This window comes from Oncorhynchus masou, chromosome 31 (assembly GCF_036934945.1).
Source record: "Oncorhynchus masou masou isolate Uvic2021 chromosome 31, UVic_Omas_1.1, whole genome shotgun sequence".
NCBI lineage: Eukaryota > Metazoa > Chordata > Actinopteri > Salmoniformes > Salmonidae > Oncorhynchus > Oncorhynchus masou.
Genome location: NC_088242.1, coordinates 75,528,656 through 75,549,231, shown reverse-complemented (window position 1 = coordinate 75,549,231; position 20,576 = coordinate 75,528,656). Strand labels below are relative to the sequence as shown.

Here is a 20,576-nt window from a genome sequence, read left to right as displayed (position 1 = left end):
GTTTAACAGTCTGATGGCCTTGATATAGAAGCTGTTTTTCAGTCTCTCTGTCCCCGCTTTGATGCAGCTGCATTGACTCGCCTTCTGGATGGTAGCAGGGTGAACAGGCAGTGGCTCGGGTGGTTGTTGTCTTTGATGTGACATCGGATGCTGCAAGTGTCCTGGAGGGCAAGTAGCTTGCCCCCGGTGATGCGTTGTGCAGACCGCACCACCCTCTGGAGAGCCTTGCAGTTGTGGGCGGTGCAGTTGACGTACTAGGTGGTGATACAGCCCAACAGGATGCTCTCAATTGTGCATCTGTAAAAGTTTGTGAGGATGTTAGGTAACAAAACAAATTTCTTCAGCCTCCTGTCTGTCTGGGTGGACCATTTCAGTTTGTCTGATGTGTACACTGAGGAACTTAAAACTTTCCACCTTCTCCACTGCTGTCCCATCGATGTGGATAAGGGGGTGCTCCCTCTGCTGTTTCCTGAAGTCCACAATCATCTCTTTTGTTTTTTTGACGTTCAGTGAGAGGTTGTTTTCCTGACACCACACTCACTTCGAGTGCCCTCACCTCTCGTCATTGCGGGTAATCAAGCCCACTACTGTTGTGTCATCTGCAAACCTGATTATTGGGTTGATGGCGTGCATGGCCACATAGTCATGGGTGAACAGGGAGTACAGGAGGGGTCTGAGCACGCACCCTTTTGGGGCCCCAGTTTTGAGGATCAGCGAAGTGGAGATAAGTAGTTTCCTACCTTCACCACCTGGGGGCAGTTACTAATTATTTTGGTAACCAGTTTATAATAGCAATAAGGCACCTCGGGGGTTTGTGGTGCGTAAGAACAGCCCTTAGCCGTGGTATATTGGCCATATACCACACCCCCTCGTGCCTTATTGCTTAATTGTACCACTTGTCAGGTAGACTCGTTCATCAACTGTAATGCATTTGTCTGTGTTACAGTGAGGCTGCACCTGCAGAGGAGCCAGATGAGTTAAGGTAGTTGTTTATTATTACAAAGCTTCAGGCAAACCAGTTCCTCCTTCTATGCTTCCAGTGTGAAAAAAGAAAAAACCTATTTACACTGAATTTAGAGACTACAGTACTATAAAGCTGTTTTTCTGGCCTTACAGCCAACATCAGAGACCGTGGATAGATGGAGTCAGGTCCAGGTCTCTGTCACATACTCAGTCACGACACACGTCCTGGCTGCAAAAGTGCTTTGTGAGTGACGTCAGTAGCAGGCGTTCAGCTCTTACACAGGCAGCAGCAGGCCAGCAGCAATTTCAGCAAATTAAAAATCATTGTTGACTGACTGCAGCAGCAGTAAAATGCATTCAACGAGACAAACCCAATGAATATAGTTGGTCACAAATGTTTGATCTAGAACAGACCTTAAAACATCAATCAACATGTCTCAATCAAAATTGTACAGCCAGAAGTACAGAAAAGAGTGGGAGTCTGTACCTGAATTTAAAGGGTGGCTGAAGCCAGTAATTGGGGATGATTGTCGGGCATACTGTGCATACTGCAGATCAGACATGCTTGCAAAAAATGTATGACATCAATAAACATTATGCTACAGCAAAGCATATAAATAAATCAAAACCGTACAACCCCACAAGTCAGTCTACATTACCACAGTTGGTTAAGAAAGTGGATGACTGGAAAAGCGCAGAAGCTACTATGGCAATGGCCACTGCAGAGCATTGTTCGCTGCTAGCATGCAACCAATTAGGTATGGCTTGCAAAGCTGCCTTTTCAGATTCTGTGGCAGCAACAAACTTCCAAATGCACCGCACCAAGTGCACAGAAATGATTAGGGGAGTACTGGCTCCATATTTTCTCAAAAGGGTAACATCAGATGTGGGTATGAGAAGTTCAGTCACCTTTTGGATGAGTCCACTAATGACAGTGTCTCGAAATACCTGTGTGTGATGATTCGGTATTTCAGTGCTAAAAAATAACCCCATTTCTCAGGCTGGTTGAATTGGAGGGGGGCGATGCCAGATCAATAGCAAAGGCGGTAGTTGAATTTCTTGATAAGTGTAACTTTAAAAAAGATAATCTTCAGGCACTGATAATGCGTCTGTGATGACTGGGGTGCACAACGGGGTGCACATGATTTTAAAGGAAGAATGTGCATTGCCCAATTTGGTACTCATCCGCTGTGTGTGCCAGTCTTTACAATTGGCTGTCTGTGCAGCATCCAAAGAAACCATCCCTAGGAGTGTTGATTACTTAATCAGGGAAACCTACAACTGGTTTTCCATTTCCCCAAAACGGAGCGAGAAGTACAAAGCAGTGTATGCCACCATTAATTGTGTCCAGAAACCCCTGAAGATCACCAAAGTGTGTGCCACACGTCGGCTATTGATTGAGCCTGCGGTAACTCGTATATTGAGCCAGTGGGAAGAACTGAAACTCCACTTTGAGTTGACCAAGGCCAGTGAGCGTTGCTACATGGACAAGACCAACTATGTCTACCTGACATTCTTGAAATCAGTCCTGTCTGACGTTCAAGTTGCAGTGAAGTCATTTGAGGGAGAGCAAACAGATCCTGTCAAGCTTTTGGACAATCTGGTACACCTCTTAACATCAATTTGCAGCAGAGTAGTCAACCCTATGTCCTGAAGGATGCCATTGATGGACATCTCAGTCTATCATCATACCTTCGGTACCTTTTCGAGAGCACGGTGTACCAACTCAGTCTTGTGCCAAAGGACAAAAATGTCATTCAGAGACAGTGCATCAACTAAATTGTTGCTTTAAGCAAGGAGCTGCAAGCAAGGCTCCCAGACAACCTTGAAGCCTTGCGAAACATGGCCTTGTTCAGTGTTAAGGAAACACTAAAGCACAATAAGGGCACCACTGAAATGATTGAAGTTGCTGAGCTACTGGGATACCAGCCCAAAACAATTGATAAAATTGTTTCCCAATGGAGAAACATCCATCTGTTTAGGTGGGACTCAACTGAAAATACAGTTGAGTTTTGGAGTGGAGTCAATAACTACACGGAGTCTTCCGGTTCAAATCCATTTGAAGAACTGTGCAAAGCTGCACTCGCTGTCCTCTCCTTGCCACACTCAAATAAGGAGGTTGAACGGCTGTTCAGCCTAATGAGTGTGGTCGAGTCAAAATTAACAAATAGAATGTCACTGCACTTTCTCAACTCCATACTCCTGGTGCAGTATGGACTGAAGTGGCTGGTGATACCTGTTACCAGCATAAACTACCAAGTGAAGTTCTGCAGCAGTTTGGCACCATAGAAGCATACAGCTTTAAAACTTCTTGCGGATCATTGGGACGCTAGCGTCCCATCTGGCCAACATCCGGTGAAATTGCAGAGAGCGAAATTCAAATTAAATTACTATAAATATTTAACTTTCATGATATCACAAGTGTAATACATCAAAATAAATCTTAACTTGTTGTTAATCCAGCTGCCGTGTCAGATTTCAAAAAGGCTTTACGGTGAAAGCAAACCATGCGATTACCTGAGGACAGCGCCCAGCACACAAATGCATAACAAATCATTTTCAACCAGGTAGTTGCGACACGAAAGTCAGAAATAGTGATTTAATATATGCCTTACCTTTGAAGATCTTCTTCTGTTGGCACTCCAAACGGTCCCAGTTACATTACAAATGGTCCATTTATTTGATAAAGTCCTTCTTTATATCCATTAAAACTCAGTTTAGCTGGCGCGCTTCAGTCAATAATCCACTCGGTTTCCTCCTTCAAAATGCATACAAAATGAATCCCAAACGTTACCAATAAACTTATCCAAACAAGTCAATCAACGTTTATAATCAAACCATAGGTACCCTAATATGCAAATACACGATCAAATTTAAGACTGAGAATCGTTATTGTCTTTACCGGAGATAAACAAAAAGAACGCGCTCTCTCGGCCATACGTTTGGAAACACTACAGCCAAAATGGGAGCCACTTAGAAAAACTACAACTTCTCCCTCATTTTTCCAAAAACCAGCCAGAAACTCTTTCTAAAGACTGTTGACATCTAGTGGAAGCCATAGGAACTGCAATCGGGGACGAATTTGTCCTATTATAAAAGTGCCAGCCATTGAAATCAGTGGTATGTTGAATTTTCTATATTTTTTTATGGTTTGTCCTCGGGGTTTCGCCTGCCATTTCAGTTCTGTTATACTCACATACAGTATTTTAACAGTTTTAGAAGCTTTAGAGTGTTTTCTATCCACATCTACCAATTATATGCATATCCTAACTTCTGGGCCTGAGTAGCAGGCAGTTTACTTTGGGCACGCTTTTCATCCGAATGTCAAAATACCGCCCCATATCCCAAAGAAGTTAAGGCCACTCCATCCTCTACTGCTGGTTCCAGCGCCATGACAATGCAGTTGGACAGTGAAGATGAAGAGGATTTTCTTGCCAATCTATGATTCATCATATTTACAGTACGTATGCAAGGAGTGGACTTTCTGGAACTGGCGGAGACACACAGCTGATGGTGGCAGTGTGTACTGCAGTGTGTGCAAAAACACTGGCAATATCTGGAGGAAACCATTGAGCAGCTAGCAAGCCAAGCAACACAACAACCTGGAGAGAGATGCCTAGGGCATACATCATTATTTGAGTTAAGTTGCTTATTCAATAAGATAACATATATACCTTGTTATTAGCCTGTACCTGTAATTGTTGATCAGTTAGATAGCATGTTAACTAACTACCAATACACTGCTTAAAACTATAATGTTCAGAATGTAGGTTTACTAGTTAAAAAGAAAATAATAAAATGTAATTGTGCAATAATGTGTAATTGTTCAATAATTCAATGTGTTGTTTAAAAATAAAAATGTGATCATATAAAAATGTGTTGTGTTTATATTACTTTTACAAATAAAATATATGATAATAAACAAACAAATCTAAACTAACAAATGTCAAATCATATTGTTTGCCGAGATGGCCAGTCAATTTGAGTAACGTTATTGTGTATTCTACGTAATGATGCAGTTTTACGTTATTACGTAATGACGTCATCACGCAATGACATCACAACATCATTTTGCAACTTTTAGCAACAAATCGACCTGCCTCTAGCAACTTCCCCTGAAAATGAGTTGGCAACACTGCTCTCAGGTGAAAGGTCCACCTGAAAGCACAGCAGAAAAAAGGCATGTCGAGCAACAAAAGTAAAGCTGACATCAGGTTAGCCAAAGTAGACATAGATCAACGTTGTTACAGTTGGATATGGAAGATGTTTATGCACATATAATGGATTTTCAAGAAAGTGAATTATGATAGTAATCAAACACCAATGTAAAAATGTATTTGGGGGTAGATGTGTATCTCCACACACTACTTTATATAGTACTGACCAAAAATAGGCTATAACACGACCTATAACATGAACGTCTAGTAACCCAAAGGTTGCGTGTTTGAATCTCATCACTGACCACTATAGCATTCTAGCTAATTAGCAACTTTGCAACAACTTACTATTTGTTTGCTACTTTGCAACTACTTAGCATGTTAGCTAACACTTCCCCAAACCTTAATCCTAACTCCTAACTAACCCTTGGCTCCTGAGTGACTCAGCGGTCTAAGGCACTGCATCTCAGTGCAAGAGGTGATCGCTATAGTACCGGGTTTGAATCCTGGCTGTATAACACCGTGATTGGGAGTCCAATAGGACGGCGCACAATTGGCCCAGTGTCATCTGGGTTTCACTGGAGTAGGTTGTCATTGTAACTGATTTGCCTAGTTAAATAAAGGTAATAAAAAAAACAAGCTAATTTTAGCATTAGCCACCTAGCTAATGTTAGCCACAACAAATTGGAATTCGTAACATATACGTTTAGCAAATTTGTAACATATTGTACAAATTGTAATTCGTAACAGATCATTTTAAATGAATGACGGACATCCACAAATTAATACTTGTGGTGAATTCAAGACAACTGGGGAAAAAAACAGGTCAAAAACTAGGTCAAAGTCGAAGCTCTAGAAAGATGCCCGAGTATCCGAGTTGGATGAACGTTCTAAATTATTTTTCCCATAAGGAGCTTGTTCCCAGTTGTCTTGAAAGCACTGAAGTCAGATAATTCAGACAAGTTGTTTTGAATGTGGCAGTACCATACGTATGTAACATATCATACTATAATTTACATTTACTATGTTACGTCTACCCCTTTGTCAAGGTTGCAGCCAGCCAGCATAGAATAGGGCCAACGACCTATAACGTGACCTAATGACTGTTTAGCCCAGGTCCCAAGTCTCCTGTGCTCGAGTCCAAGTCCGAGTCACCAATGGTTGAGTCACAAGTCCCTATGACTAGTCCAATATCCAAGTGCTCGAGTCTTGGTTTAAATACTTAAGTCTGAGGTACTGGGTCCACATTAACTCAAAATAAAGTTATTTATAGATAGTGTTGTGGCAAGAGGGATTTAGTCAACAAATTGTTTGCTATCCCTTATCCTTTCTTTCTGTGCCACCAAATGTGCCACCAAAAACGTTCTCAAACATTGCAGATAGAAATTCCATGAATAGAGCTGACATTCAATAGTGTGCAATTCAGGCCGTTCCTGCGTGTGGGCATTCCTGTATCCCATTGGTTTTTGCATGAACCGAGAAAACCGTGCCCGACAGGTGGAGGCGAAGGACACTGTCTACCAGTCGCCCCTGCCTCCAGCTAACACAGCAGGAGGGAGGAAGGCTCGGGCGACACGTGTGTTAGTTAACTAGCTAGCTTGCTTGTTAGGGACACCATGCGTCGCCACCCTCTCCCGCCTGCTGTGTACTGGACTAGCTGGCTAAACTAGCACACAGTCTCCTTTTCTACCGCCTGCCAAACACTTGCCCTCGCAGTCGTTAACAGAACTGCGGGAAAACAGTGTCTTACAGCCGGGGACAAAGGACAATGTCTACCGGTGTAAGGCTAACTAGCTACCATTGTCACCCCCTCCCCTTCTTCTGTTGGATTTAGTTTATAAATTGACCAATAGAAGTATTAAGAGGGGTTCCTGCAGATGCAGGAATGCCAACATGCAGGACCGCCCGGAATTACAGGCCACAATTGCACCCTTCTCACGTTATTCCTTATTCAGTATGTTCTACATAGCATATTTCTATCTGAACATCCCAAAATACTGCATTCCGCTGAACATGGCACATGTTGTTGACTGAACAAGGTGTAGCCTTTACAAATGGTTAAGGGTCTGTCCGCAATTAGACTTGTATTAGAACAGCTTTATTCATGTAAAATGTAGCCTGCCAATGTATGATAGAAAGAAAAAGACATAGTGCCGGTATCATAGGTAATATCTTTACACGGTAATGGCTAAAATCAAGACGTTTTCTCAAAGGAAAAGAGAGACACTTGGCTAGTGCGTTGACTACAAAACCTGGCTATGACATTAAAAATCCTACAATGTGATTTCCCTGCTGCAGAGTGTGCAAACCTGGTCAAGAACTACAGGAAACGCATGATCTCTGTAATTGCAAACAAAGGTTTCTGTACCAAATATTAAGTTCTGCTTTTCTGATTTATCAAATACTTATGTCATGCAATAAAATGCAAATTAATTACTTAAGTCATACAATGTGATTTTCTGGATTTTTTTTCTCATTTTGGCTGTCATAGTTGAGGTGTACTTATGATGAAAATTACAGGCCTCTCTCATATTTTTAAGTGGGAGAACTTGCACAATTGGTGGCTGACTAAATACTTTTTTGCCCTACTGTATTTCAAGGCCTACCTTCAAACTCAGTGCCTCTTGGCTTGACATCATGGGAAAATCAAAAGAAATCAGCCAAGACCTCAGAAAAAAATTGCAGACCTCCACAAGTCTGGTTCATCCTTGGGAGCAATTTCCAAACGCCTGAAGGTACCACGTTCATCTGTACAAACAATAGTACGCAAGTATAAACACCATGGGACCACGTATAAACACCTTGGGACCACACAGCCGTCATACCGCTCAGGAAGGAGACACGTTCTGTCTCCTAGAGATGAACGTACTTTGATGTGAAAAGTGCAAATCAATCCCAGAACAACAGCAAAGGACCTTGTGAGGATGCTGGAGGAAACAGGTACAAGGTATCTATATCCACAGTAAAACAAGTCCTATATCGACATAACCTGAAAGGCCGCTCAGAAAGGAAGAAGCCACTGCTCCAAATCCGCAATAAAAAAGCCAGACTAAATCAAATCAAATCAAATGTATTTATATAGCCCTTTGTACATCAGCTGATATCTCAAAGTGCTGTACAGAAACCCAGCCTAAAACCACAAACAGCAAGCAATGCAGGTGTAGAAGCACGGTGACTAGGAAAAACTCCCTAGAAAGGCCAAAACCTAGGAAGAAACCTAGAGAGGAACGTGGGGTGGCCATTCCTCTTCTGGCTGTGCCGGGTGGAGATTACGGTTTACAGCTGCACGTGGGTACAAAGGTCGTACTGGAGCAATGTCCTCTGGTCTGATGAAACAAGAATAGAACTGTTTGGCCATAATGACCATCGTTATGTTATGTATGGAGGAAAAAGGGGGAGGCTTGCAAACCAAAGAACACCATCCCAACCATGAAGCACGGGGGTGGCAGCATAATGTTGTGGGGGTGCTTTGCTGCAGGAAGGACTGGTGCACTTCACAAAATAGATGGCATCATGAGGGTGGAAAATTCAAGGAGGCCTACAAACCTGACTCAGTTACACCAGCTGTCAGGAGGAATGGGCCAAAATTCACCCAACTTATTGTGGGAAGCTTGAGGAAGGCTACCTGAAACAACATTTGACCCAAGTTAAACAATTTAAAGGCAATGCTACCAAATACTAATTGAGTGTATGTTAACTTCTGACCCACTGGGAATGTGATGAAATAAATAAAAACTAAAATAAATCATTCTCTCTACTATTATTCTGACATTTCATATTCTTAAAATAAATTGGTGATCCTAACTGACCCAAAACATGGCATTTTTAAACTGAGTTTAAATCTATTCGGCTAAGGTGTACGTAAACTTCCGACTTCAACTGTATATACCTACCTACCTGTACTCAAACTGGTGGCTGCTGTTAATGTGTCACTGAGAGAGAGAGAGAGAGAGAGAGAGAGAGAGAGAGAGAGAGAGAGAGAGAGAGAGAGAGCGAGAGAGAGAGAGAGAGAGAGAGAGAGAGAGAGAGAGAGAGAGAGAGAGAGAGAGAGAGAGAGAGAACATAAGACACCTGCCAGTCTAGAAAAGCAACCCAGGTGGTAACAACGGCTGCATTCCCCAGTTGTGTATATTTGCTCTGGACGGGTTCTATTCTCTGACTGGGGACAAAAGGAAAGTTAGTTTGTTATTGTTGACCATTATTGTGTGGATTTGAGGGAGTGATGTCAGACTTTCCAGATAATGTGGCCACTGAGACCAGCTCAACCCAGTCCCAACAGGGAGGGTCCAGCTTTCAGCTTGCCAGTATTTCCATGGACCTGGGCTTGATCAAGAGCATTCCTGGAATCCTGATGTTGGCTGAGATAGTGAGTGACAAATACCAGTTTCACCTTTGTAGTTACTTTATCCATCATCAAATCCAGTTTATCGGTCACGTACACAGATTTGCAGTTGTTATCGCAGGTGCAGCTTGTGTTTCTAGTTCCAACAGTGCAGTAAACCTAGCAATAAATGTTTTTGTCTCCTGTACCCAGTTCATTTTTCCTTCTTTCTCTGTCCTACTCCTCATCTTCTAGGCCAATCTATATCTTTGTATCTTTTCAGAATCCCTGTTTTCCTCTATCTTATTGTTTTGTATGGGCTTGAGTTATACCTAGTGGTTGCTAAGAGTTGTAGTAATGGACACACACTGGGACATTAATCAGGTGACAGCTTGTTTTATTTTATCATAACATAAATTAAGAATTGTTTTATGCAAAACGTCCTGTGTCTTGAATATGTTTTATGTTTACATATTTACATAATATATTGATAATTAACAGTACATTCAGAGAGTCATATATAAAGCACATATTTCAATATGATGCCACTCCCTTTGAACCTGTAGTACATGTGACTGACCCGGCTAGGTCAGTCACTGCACTAGGCTTTATATCACACCCTTCATAGCCATTTCAATAATTACATGAGAAAGAAATATCAGGACTCACACTGTTCCACTTGAGTATAGTGGTACATACTTGTTAAATGTGTGTGTCAACAGCCTTTACCCGTGATTATAGACATCTCATAACACAAGACATCACATTCCTACTATAATTGAGCATTACCAATAACATTCATATGAATTGCTGGACCCTGTGATGGTATTGTTCAATCATGTCAACTCAGCCAGATATTTTGAACCCTGATGATTTTGTGAGCCCATATCTTGGATCTTCTATATTCATTATAGGTTTACTGCAGTTGATTGTTAACAGTTCACGGATATACGCCCACACACCCTACACAAAACCAGGCAGGCACACTCAAACACACACACCTTAAATTGACACAACTTAAACAAACCTGCCTTAGGCCTCAGATTTACTCCTAATAAAGCCTTTCACAGTACCAGTCTGTCCTGAGCGAAGAGAAATTAACCGAGGGACTACCTGAAAAGGGGTTAGCTTGAAAAACATTTGTTTAGGAAGTGATCATGTTAAATTAAGTCATATACTGTATAAAAGTAGAAATTCTCCTGACTGTAGGCCTATACTTTGGCAATATTATGTCCTCGTGTACACTGTAGACAATCATAGGCCTACATGACAGTACACTGTAGTCCTTTCCAGCTGTCAATGACAAAAAGCGACCTATTTTGCCTCGTGGGTGGAATGAGTTAAATGTTAATATTTCTCATAATTTCATAATTAAGATGTATTTAATAAGCTGATGAAAACCTGGTGTTTCAATGTCAAACAGTTTTGTTATATTTCAATCTTCTGTGATGTTTAGAAAGTGTAATATTGGTATGCAAACTGAAAATTGAATACATTTAAACTCTATATCCGTCTTCCTTTATTTAAGCTCATAACCATGTATGTGAGGTGTAAACTTCTGTTTTGAAGTAGATTTGTTTAAGACTACTGGGGCAGCAGGATAGCCTAGGGGTTAGAGCGTTGGACTAATAACCGGAAGGTTGCAAGTTCAAACCGCTAAGCTGACAAGGTACAAATCTGTCATTCTGCCCCTGAACAGGCAGTTCCTAGGCTCTCATTGAAAATAAGAATTTGTTCTTAACTGACTTGCCTAGTTCAAAAAAGACTACTAAGAATCACTCTGTTTGGCCCTCATTAATTTAGCCCACTGCAGTAAAAGTTTCAAGCTTGTGTAACACCTTTAATATTTGCTATTTGCGTGCTTATACTGTATATTAACACGTTCACACTCCTCTGAAACTCAATAGTGAGAGAAGAAAAAGTCATTCACAATTTATGAGATATATCAATGTTTTGTAACAACATATGGCACCCGATGTTTCATTATTAATACATTCGATGTGACAAAACTTCATGGAAGTAGATTTATGCAAATATTTAAAAAAACAGAACAACTATTAAAACTCAATTCATTTGAATGTTGTCATATTGAGTGGTTAAAGTTAGAGGTACAATATGAGAGGGTATAAGAATGAGGATGTTATGCTTACCATTATCAATCTTTGACACATTTACCAGGTATGTGGGTTAACCTGCAGATCAAAACTTGATCCCTAAATACATATTTGGATTATGCTTTTTTATTGAGAAAGAGTTCTGTTTGCCCTCCTGATCTTGTCGAGGGTACTAAGTAATACTGTCAAGGTTATTTGACAGAACTATTATATTCCTGCCTGTGCTGCTGATTAATGCTCAGTGGGTAGTGTAGATTACTCCCAGGTATTCTACACTGCTCCTCAAGAGGACACTGACTTGATCTGGCGTGAAGACTTGGATTAGAGACTCAATAGAAGGTTCACCTGTTCAAATGTCAGCTAAATGTTTCTGAACATGTACCTTGTTCTGTCTCACTCTCCTCAGGGTCTTGGCCTGCTGCAATGGGCTCTAATTGCCAGTGCCTCCTCCCTTATTCCTGCCTATGGCTGGGTGATGTTTGTAGCCGTTACACTGTGGCTGCTCACCATTATCCTCTTCTTCATGCTCTTCTTTGGTGCCTATCACAAACTCAGCTCTGTGCCCTGGCCAATGTTGGTGAGTGTCCTAATCCACTAACCTCTGGTGTGATTGCTGACCTGACCTCAGACTTATGTCGAAGTGGGTTGTTCTATGAAAATTGTGGCTTTTTAATCAGCTTTATGTATTTTGGTATTTTTACTACATTAAATAAAATAAAAATGCTTGTGTTGCTATTTTGTCACTAGCGTTACCTATATTTTAATGACGATTCAGGCTTTACAGAATGTAATTTGACTATTTAATTTGCATATATAATCAAAGACATAAAGCGTTAATAATAATATTAAGAAATGTTTTTGATTAGTAATAATTGACATTAAAGAAAACACTTTTTTTCTATAATAACACTAGTGACGGTAACACCAGTGACCGTAACACCAGTGACTGCAAAACCAGTGACAAATCTGTGTATATAATGGCGCCGAAGTAGATGGCTGCCGTTTTACGATCCCGTAACCAATTCCAAATCAAATCAAATCAAAGTTTATTTGTCACGTGCGCTGAATACAACAGGTACAGTGACCTTACAGTGAAATGCTTACTTACAGGCTCTAACCAAAAGTGCAAAAAAGGTATTAGGTGAACAATAGGTAGGTAAAGAAATAAAACAACAGTAAAAAGACAGGCTATATACAGTAGTGAGGCTATAAAAGTAGCGAGGCTACATACAGACACCGGTTAGTCAGGCTGATTGAGGTAGTATGTACATGTAGATATGGTTAAAGTGACTATGCATATGATGAACAGAGAGTACCAGTAGCGTAAAAGAGGGGTTGGCAGGTGGTGGGTGGGACACAATGCAGATAGCCCAGTTAGCCACTGTGCGGGAGCACTGGTTGGTTGGCCCAATTGAGGTAGGGGTGGCTGGGGTCTTTGACCATTTTTAGGGCTTTTTAGGTCTTCTGACACCGCCTGGTGTAGAGGTCCTGGATGGCAGGCAGCTTAGCTCCAGTGATGTACTGGTAATTATTCACCCCGTACTGGAGGAATTCTTCTTCTTCATGGAGTCGGACTGGAAGGATTTCCTTTGGACGCCTAACAGGGCCCTCATCCCAATCATTCGCAGGAGGAAAAAGATGGAGATATCGGGGACGACAGTCCGAGTGCCTTATCACCGAGAGGGTAATTTACCTTTACCATCGGTTCTATTAGCCAACGTACAATCAATCGATAATAAAATAGACAAACTACGAGCACGTATATCCTACTAACGGGACATTAAAATCTGTCATATTTTATGTTTCACAGAGTCGTGGCTGAACGACGACATGATAAACATACAGCTGGCAGGTTTTAAGCTTTTTTGGCAGGATAGAACAGCGACCTTTGGTAAGACAAGGGGCGGCGGCCTACGTATATTTGTAAACAACATCTGGTGTTGTTCTCTAGGTTTTGCTTGTCTGAGGTAGAGTATCTCATGATAAGCTGTAGACCACACTATTTACATCTATATTTTTCGTAGCTGTCTATATACCACCGCAGACTGATGCTGGCACTAAGACCACACTCAATGAGCTGTATACAGCCATAAGCAAACAGGAAAATGCTCATCCAGAGGGGGCGCTCCTAGTGGCCGGGGACTTTAATGCAGGGAAACTCAAATCCGTTTTACCTCATTTCTAACAGTGGATTAAATGTGCAACCAGAGGGGAAAAACTCTCGACCAACTTTACTCCACACACAGAGATGTATACAAAGCTCTCCCTCATTCTCCATTTGGAAAATCTGACCAGAATTATATCCTTCTAATTCCTGTTTACAAGCAAAAACTAACGCAGGAAGCACCAGTTACTCAGTCATAAGAAAGTAGTCAGATGAAGCAGATGACTGTTTTTGCTAGCACATACTGGAATATGTTCCGTGATTCTTCCGATGGCATTGAGGAGTACACCACATCAGTCACTGGCTTCATCAATAAGTGCATCGATGACGTCATCCCCACAGTGACTGCACGTACACACCCACACCAGAAGCCATGGATTACAGGCAACATCCACACTGAGCTAAAGGGTAGAGCTGCCTCATTCAAGGAGCGGGACTCTAACCCGGAAGCTTATAAGAAATCCCGCTATGCCCTCCGACAAATCATCAAACAGGCAAAGGGTCAATACAGGACTAAGATTGAATCGTACTACACCGGCTTTGACGCTCGTTGGATGTAGCAGGGCTTGCAAACTACTACAGACTACAAAGGGAAGCACAGCTCCGAACTGACCAGTGACACGAACCTACCAGACAAGCTAAATTACTTCTATGTTCGCTTTGAGGCAAGTAACACTGAAACATGCATGAGAGCACCAGCTGTTCTGGATGAATGTGGGATCATGCTCTCCATAGCCAATGTAAGATCTTTAAACAGGTCAACATTCACAAAGCCGCAGGGCCAGACGGATTACCAGGACGTGTACTCTGAGCATGCGCTGACCAACTGGCAACTGTCTTCACTGACATTTTCAACCTGTCATTGACTGTGTCCCTAATACCAACATGTTTCAAGCAGATCACCATAATCCCTGTGCCAAGAACACTAAGGCAACCTGCCTAAATGACTACCAACCTGTAGCACACGTCTGTAGCCATGAAGTGCTTTGAAAGGCTGGTCATGGCTCACATCAACACCATTATCCCAGAAACCCTAGACCCACTCCAATTTGCATACCGCCACAACAGATCCACAGATGATGCAATCTCTATTGCACTCAACACTTCCCTTTCCCACCTGGACAAAAGGAACACCTATGTGAGAATGCTATTCATTGATTACAGCTCAGCGTTCAACACCAAAGTGCTCTCAAAGCTCATCACTAAGCTAAGTACCCTGGGACCTAACACCTCCCTCTGCAACTGGATCCTGGACTTCCTGATGTGCCGCCCCCAGGTGGTAAGGGTAACACATCCACCATGCTTATCCTCAACACGGGGGCCTGTCTGTGGTGAGTGCTCAGTCCCCTCCTGTACTCCCTGTTCACTCATGACTGCATGGCCAGGCACGACTCCAACACTATCATCAAGTTTGCCGATGACACAACAGGGGTAGGCCTGATCACCGACAACGATAGGGAGGAGGTCAGCGACTTGGCAGTGTGGTGCCTCTCCCTCAATGTGATCAAGACAAAGGAGATGATTGTGGACCACAGGAAAAAGAGGACCGAACATGCCCCCATTCTCATCGACAGGGCTGTAGTGGAACAGGTTGAGAGCTTCAAGTTCCTTGGAGTCCACATCATCAAAAAACTATCATGGTCCAAACACACTAAGACAGTCGTGAAGAGGGCACGACAAAGCCTATTCCCCATCAGGAGACTGAAAATATTTGGCATGGGTCCTCAGATCCTCAAACGATTCTACAGCTGCATCATCGAGAGCATCCTGACTGGTTGCATCACTGCCTGGTATGGCAACTGCTTGGCCTCCGACTACAGGGCACTACAGAGGGTAGTGCGTACAGCTCAGTACATCACTGGGGCCAAGCTTCCTGCCATCCAGGACCTTTATACCAGGTGGTGTCAGAGTAAGGCCCTAAAAATTGTCAAAGACTCCAGCCACCCTAGACATAGACTCTTCTCTCTGCTACTGCACGGCAAGCAGTACCAGAGCACCAAGTGTTGGTACCAAAATGCTTCTTAACAGCTTCTACCCCTAAGCCATAAGATTCCTTCCACTTGTTTTCATTTGTTTTCTTAAAACTTCTTAAAGCATTGTTGGTTAGGGCTTCTAAGTAAGCATTTCACTCTAGGTCTACACACCTATTGTATTCAGCACATAAACATTTGATTTGATTTGAATGTTTTTTGATTTTATTAGATTTTTGCAATATAACTGTCTGACATATGTTTCATTAACAATTAAAACACTTCAATTAAAACTTAAACAAATATCTGACTTTTTAAAATTGTTTTTCCTGGTGGTTAAGGCAGGGGACAGGAAAGTCACCATTGTCGTAGAATGACCCATGTAGTCCCTGCTATGCTGCATTTTTGCTATACATTTATTTCAAAGTTATTTTGTAATAGTTATTCAATGTAAAGTAACTTTGAAATCAAATTTAGGCTGTATTCATCAACATCTGTTTTCTATCTTGTAGGTTATGGTGTACAATGCTATGGCAACTGTTTTGTACCTCACAGCATTTCTGGCCAATGCTGCATCAGTCGCTCCTTACATTTCAACATACTTCTATGGCCATATGGCAGCTGCTGCGGTAAGTCTAGAACAGACAACTTAATATCTACAGATATACAAAGACATGCAGACACTAGACTGAAACATAGGCACATGTAGGCTAGCTTACTTGTTAATTGGTTGACCAGTTCTGATCAGTTGATGAGCGACAGAAACACATGAGAAGCCCTTGTTTAAACAAGCGCTCCCTTACATAGGGCCACATAGATTGAGACTGAGTACATTACTTTTAATACTTGCACATGTTTGTATAGTCACAAGATAACCTTCAACAGGATGTGCTGATATCTATGTTCTGGGTAGGATGAATAGAAAACACAAAAGTGTGTTTCTGGCCCTTCCACTTTCTGGCACTCCTAAATGTTTGACTAAAGAGGCAGGACTGATGCGTCATGTGCACACCTGACTGTGACAGGTTCAAAGATAAAGAGAGAGGGAGCTAGAAAAAATATAAGGTAGATGTGCTTTTATGGTGTGGTCTCTCTCCATGGCAATCCTGGCCAGAGTCCATTTGCTATTTACAATGAGGCACATGACCAAGCCCGTTGATCTTCCTGGGAGGAACAAGCCAGTCACAATAACGTTGGCCCTGTTGCACAAGACCCAGGGCTATTAGAGTATATCTAACAGGGTTTGTCAACAGTAATTGCTCCTGTAAGTCGCTCTGGATAAGTGTCTGCTAAATTACTAACATGTTAATGTTTCACCATGCATACATTTGTAGGATCTTAATTTGAGCCAGTTTGCTACAGCAGACAAATAATCCTACTGCAACAGGAAATGTGAATTATTATTATTATTATTATTATTATAAGAATTGACATTTTCTTCTGAGGTTGATACATTTTTCAGAAGAAAAACAAAATCTAAATGGATATTAAAAACTTCACAAGCCTTTTTAAACCTCAAATACACTACAGTTCTCCTACAACAAGGTGATCAAATTAAGATCCTACATCATAGCGTGTTCAAAGACTTGTATCTCCTTCCTTTCACAACCCAGGAAAACAGTAGCCAAGTGACTCTAGCCAATAAAGATTCTCCTCCTATTTTCACAAACATCACAGTTTGATGTAGGTCAGGGGTCAGTATTTATGTGTATGTAGATAAAATATTTTATTTTTCCTTTGGGGAGAATGTAGCTACAATATACAGTACCAGTCAATAGTTTGGACACATCTACTCATTCAAGGGTTTTTCTTTATTTTTACTATTTTCTACATTGTAGAATAATAGTGAAGAAATCAAAACTATGAAATAACACATATGGAATCATGTAGTAATGAAAAAAGTGTTAAATGTTTTATTTAAGATTCTTCAAAGTAGCCACCCTTTGCCTTGATGACAGCTTTGCGCACACTGCATTCTTTCAACCAGCTTCATGGGGTGGTTGCCTGGAATGCAAAAACAGGTGTGGCTTGTTAAAAGTTCATTTGTGTAATTTCCTTCCTTCTTAATGCGTTTGAGCCAATCAATTGTTTTGAGACTAGGTCGGGGTGGTATACAGAAGATAGCCCTATTTGGTAAAAGACTAAAAATTATGACAAGAACAGCTCAAATAAGCAAAGAGAAACGACAGTCCATCTTTACTTTAAGACATGGTCAGTCAATCCGGAAAATGTCAAGAACTTTGAAAGTTTCTTCAAGTGCAGTCACAAAAACTATCAAGCACAATGATGAAACTGGCTCTCATGAGGACCGTCACAGGAAAGAAAGACCCAGAGTTACTTCTGCTGTAGAGGATAAGTTCATTAGAGTTACCAGCCTCAGAAATTTCAGCCCAAATAAATGCTTCACATAGTTCAAGTAACAGACACATTTCAACATCAACTGTTCAGAGGAGACTGCGTGAATCAGGTCTTGGTGGTCAAATTGCTGCAAAGAAACCACTACTAAAGGACACCAACAATAAGAAAATACTTGCTTGGGCCAAGAAACACGAGCAATGGACATTAGACCAGTGGAAATTTGTCCTTTGGCCTAATGAGTCCAAATTTTAGATTTTTTGTTCCAACCGACGTGTCTTTGTGAGACAGAGTAGGTGAACGGATGTCCTCCGCATGATTGGTTCCCACCATGAAGCATGGAAGAGGAGGTGTGATGGTGTGGGGGTGCTTTGCGGGTGACATTGTCAGTGATTTATTTAGAATTTAAGGCACACTTAACCGGCATGGCTACCACAGCATTCTGCAGCGATACGCCATCCCATCTGGTTCGCACTTCGTGGGACTATCATTTGATTTTCAACAGGACAATGACCAAACACACCTCCAGGCTGTGTAAGGGCTATTTGACCAAGAAGGAGAGTGATGGAGTGCTGCATCACATGACCTTGCCTCCACAATCACCCGGCCTCAACCCAATTGAGATGGTTTGGGATTAATTGGACCACAGAGTGAAGGAAAAGCAGCCAACAAGTGCTCAGCATATGTGGAAACTCGTTTAAGACTGTTAGAAAAGCATTCCAGGTCAAGCAGGTTGAGAGAATGTCAAGAGTGTGCGAAGCTGTCATCAAGACAAAGGGTGGCTACTTTGAAGAATCTCAGATATAAAATATATTTGGATTTGTATGTGAATCAATCCATATGTGTTATTTGTTCTGATGTTTTCACTATTATTCTACAATGTAGAAAAAATAAAGAAAAACCCTTGAATGAGTAGGTGTGTCCAAACGTTTGACTGGTACTGTACGTTTGTGTCATTTTTGTTGCAAGGCATATGGCATGACAACAAATGATGACAGAGGAGTTGGCTACAGCCCAAAGAGATCTGGCACCAAGTACTGGCAGCCTGCCTGCATATCATCAACATTGCTTGTCAAAGATTCAACAATCTCAATTAACTGACATTCGAGGAAGAATAATTAACGCAGGCATGTACTGTATCTTATGATAATAACATTCTTCTCTCATCTGATTGTCTCTTACTATGTGTTTGTCTCTTGTTCAGTTTTTTGGCATTGTAGTGACTTTGTTATATGGAGCCAGCACCTTCTTTTCCTATTTGGCATGGAAGGGGGATGGAGGTAATACAGCTAGCAACTCTGGTCCTGCATAGGACTACTCTACTATCTGTCCTGATAAACCCTCTCCATACAGAGAGACTTGGACAGTGTGAACCGAACAGTGTGACAAGTAGAGGAGATTCCAAACCTGTTCATCAAAGGACGAGTGTTTTTATATACGGTATACTTTTAAAAAAAGAAGCAGGACATCAATAGCCTTTTTTTAATGTCAAAATGGTGACTGGAGTGAAGACTGGAAGCATTTTGCAGACCCTTTCAAAGTGTGTTGCTATGGTAACCCTACCACTGCACATCCATCAGTGCACTCACTCATAATGACTCACTCACATACATGCTCCCATACATAACATAACCACTATGATCACATACTGTAGGAAAGTGTAATGAATGATACATCTATTTATACTGTAATAAAGGAGGTAGGTAGCCTAGCGGTTAAGTGTGTTGGGCCAGTAACCGAAAGGTCGCCATTTTGAATCCCTGATCCAACTCGGTGAAAAATAAAATCGGCTGACGTGGGGGTGGTGATATGCAAAAAACAAATTTCTAATTCACATGTGTATAATACACATTTGTGTATGTGTGAAATAGGACAAATGTAAGCACCCACCTAATTATTATACTTGTAGATACACAGGAATCCCAATGGGTTACACAGTCTGTGTGCAACACACGTTCAGAAACATATTTTTATATATTATTTTTTTCACCATTGTGAAGACCAAGAGAATCATGTGTACTATTTATCCATATCAGTACACCTTTTCAAATAAAGTAGATTGTGATTTTACAAAATTATTTAATGTCTTTATTTGAAACACTTATTTACAGGCAATGGGACACAAGACTATGTACAAACCAGTGAAATAAATACATTTAATTAAAACACTTAACATATTATTCTCAGTAAAGACTGCTACATACAGTGGGGAGAACAAGTATTAGATAACCTGCAAAATCGGCAGTGTTTCCCTACTTACAAAGCATGTAGAGGTCTGTAATTGTTATCATAGGTACACTTCAACTGTGAGAGACGGAATCTAAAACAAAAATCCAGAAAATCACATTGTATGATTTTTAAGTAATTAATTACCATTTTATTGCATGACATAAGTATTTGATCACCTAACAACCAGTAAGACTTCCAGCTCTCACAGACCTGTTAGTTTTTCTTTAAGAAGCCCTCCTGTTCTCCACTCATTACCTGTATTAACTGCACCTGTTTGAACTCATTACCTGTATAAAAGACACC

At 41.3% G+C, this 20,576-nt stretch overlaps 1 protein-coding gene across 1 annotated transcript; it reads left to right on the top strand.

Moving 5' to 3' along the window:
- Positions 1 to 9,182: 9,182 nt before the first annotated feature.
- On the top strand, positions 9,183 to 20,119 carry pllp (plasmolipin). Its single transcript, XM_064951990.1, has 4 exons — positions 9,183 to 9,486; positions 11,962 to 12,132; positions 16,202 to 16,318; positions 19,249 to 20,119. The coding sequence occupies exons 1-4, from the start codon at positions 9,343 to 9,345 to the stop codon at positions 19,354 to 19,356; spliced, it is 540 nt and encodes a 179-aa protein (XP_064808062.1). The 5' UTR covers positions 9,183 to 9,342; the 3' UTR covers positions 19,357 to 20,119.
- The last annotated feature ends 457 nt before the right edge of the window (positions 20,120 to 20,576 follow it).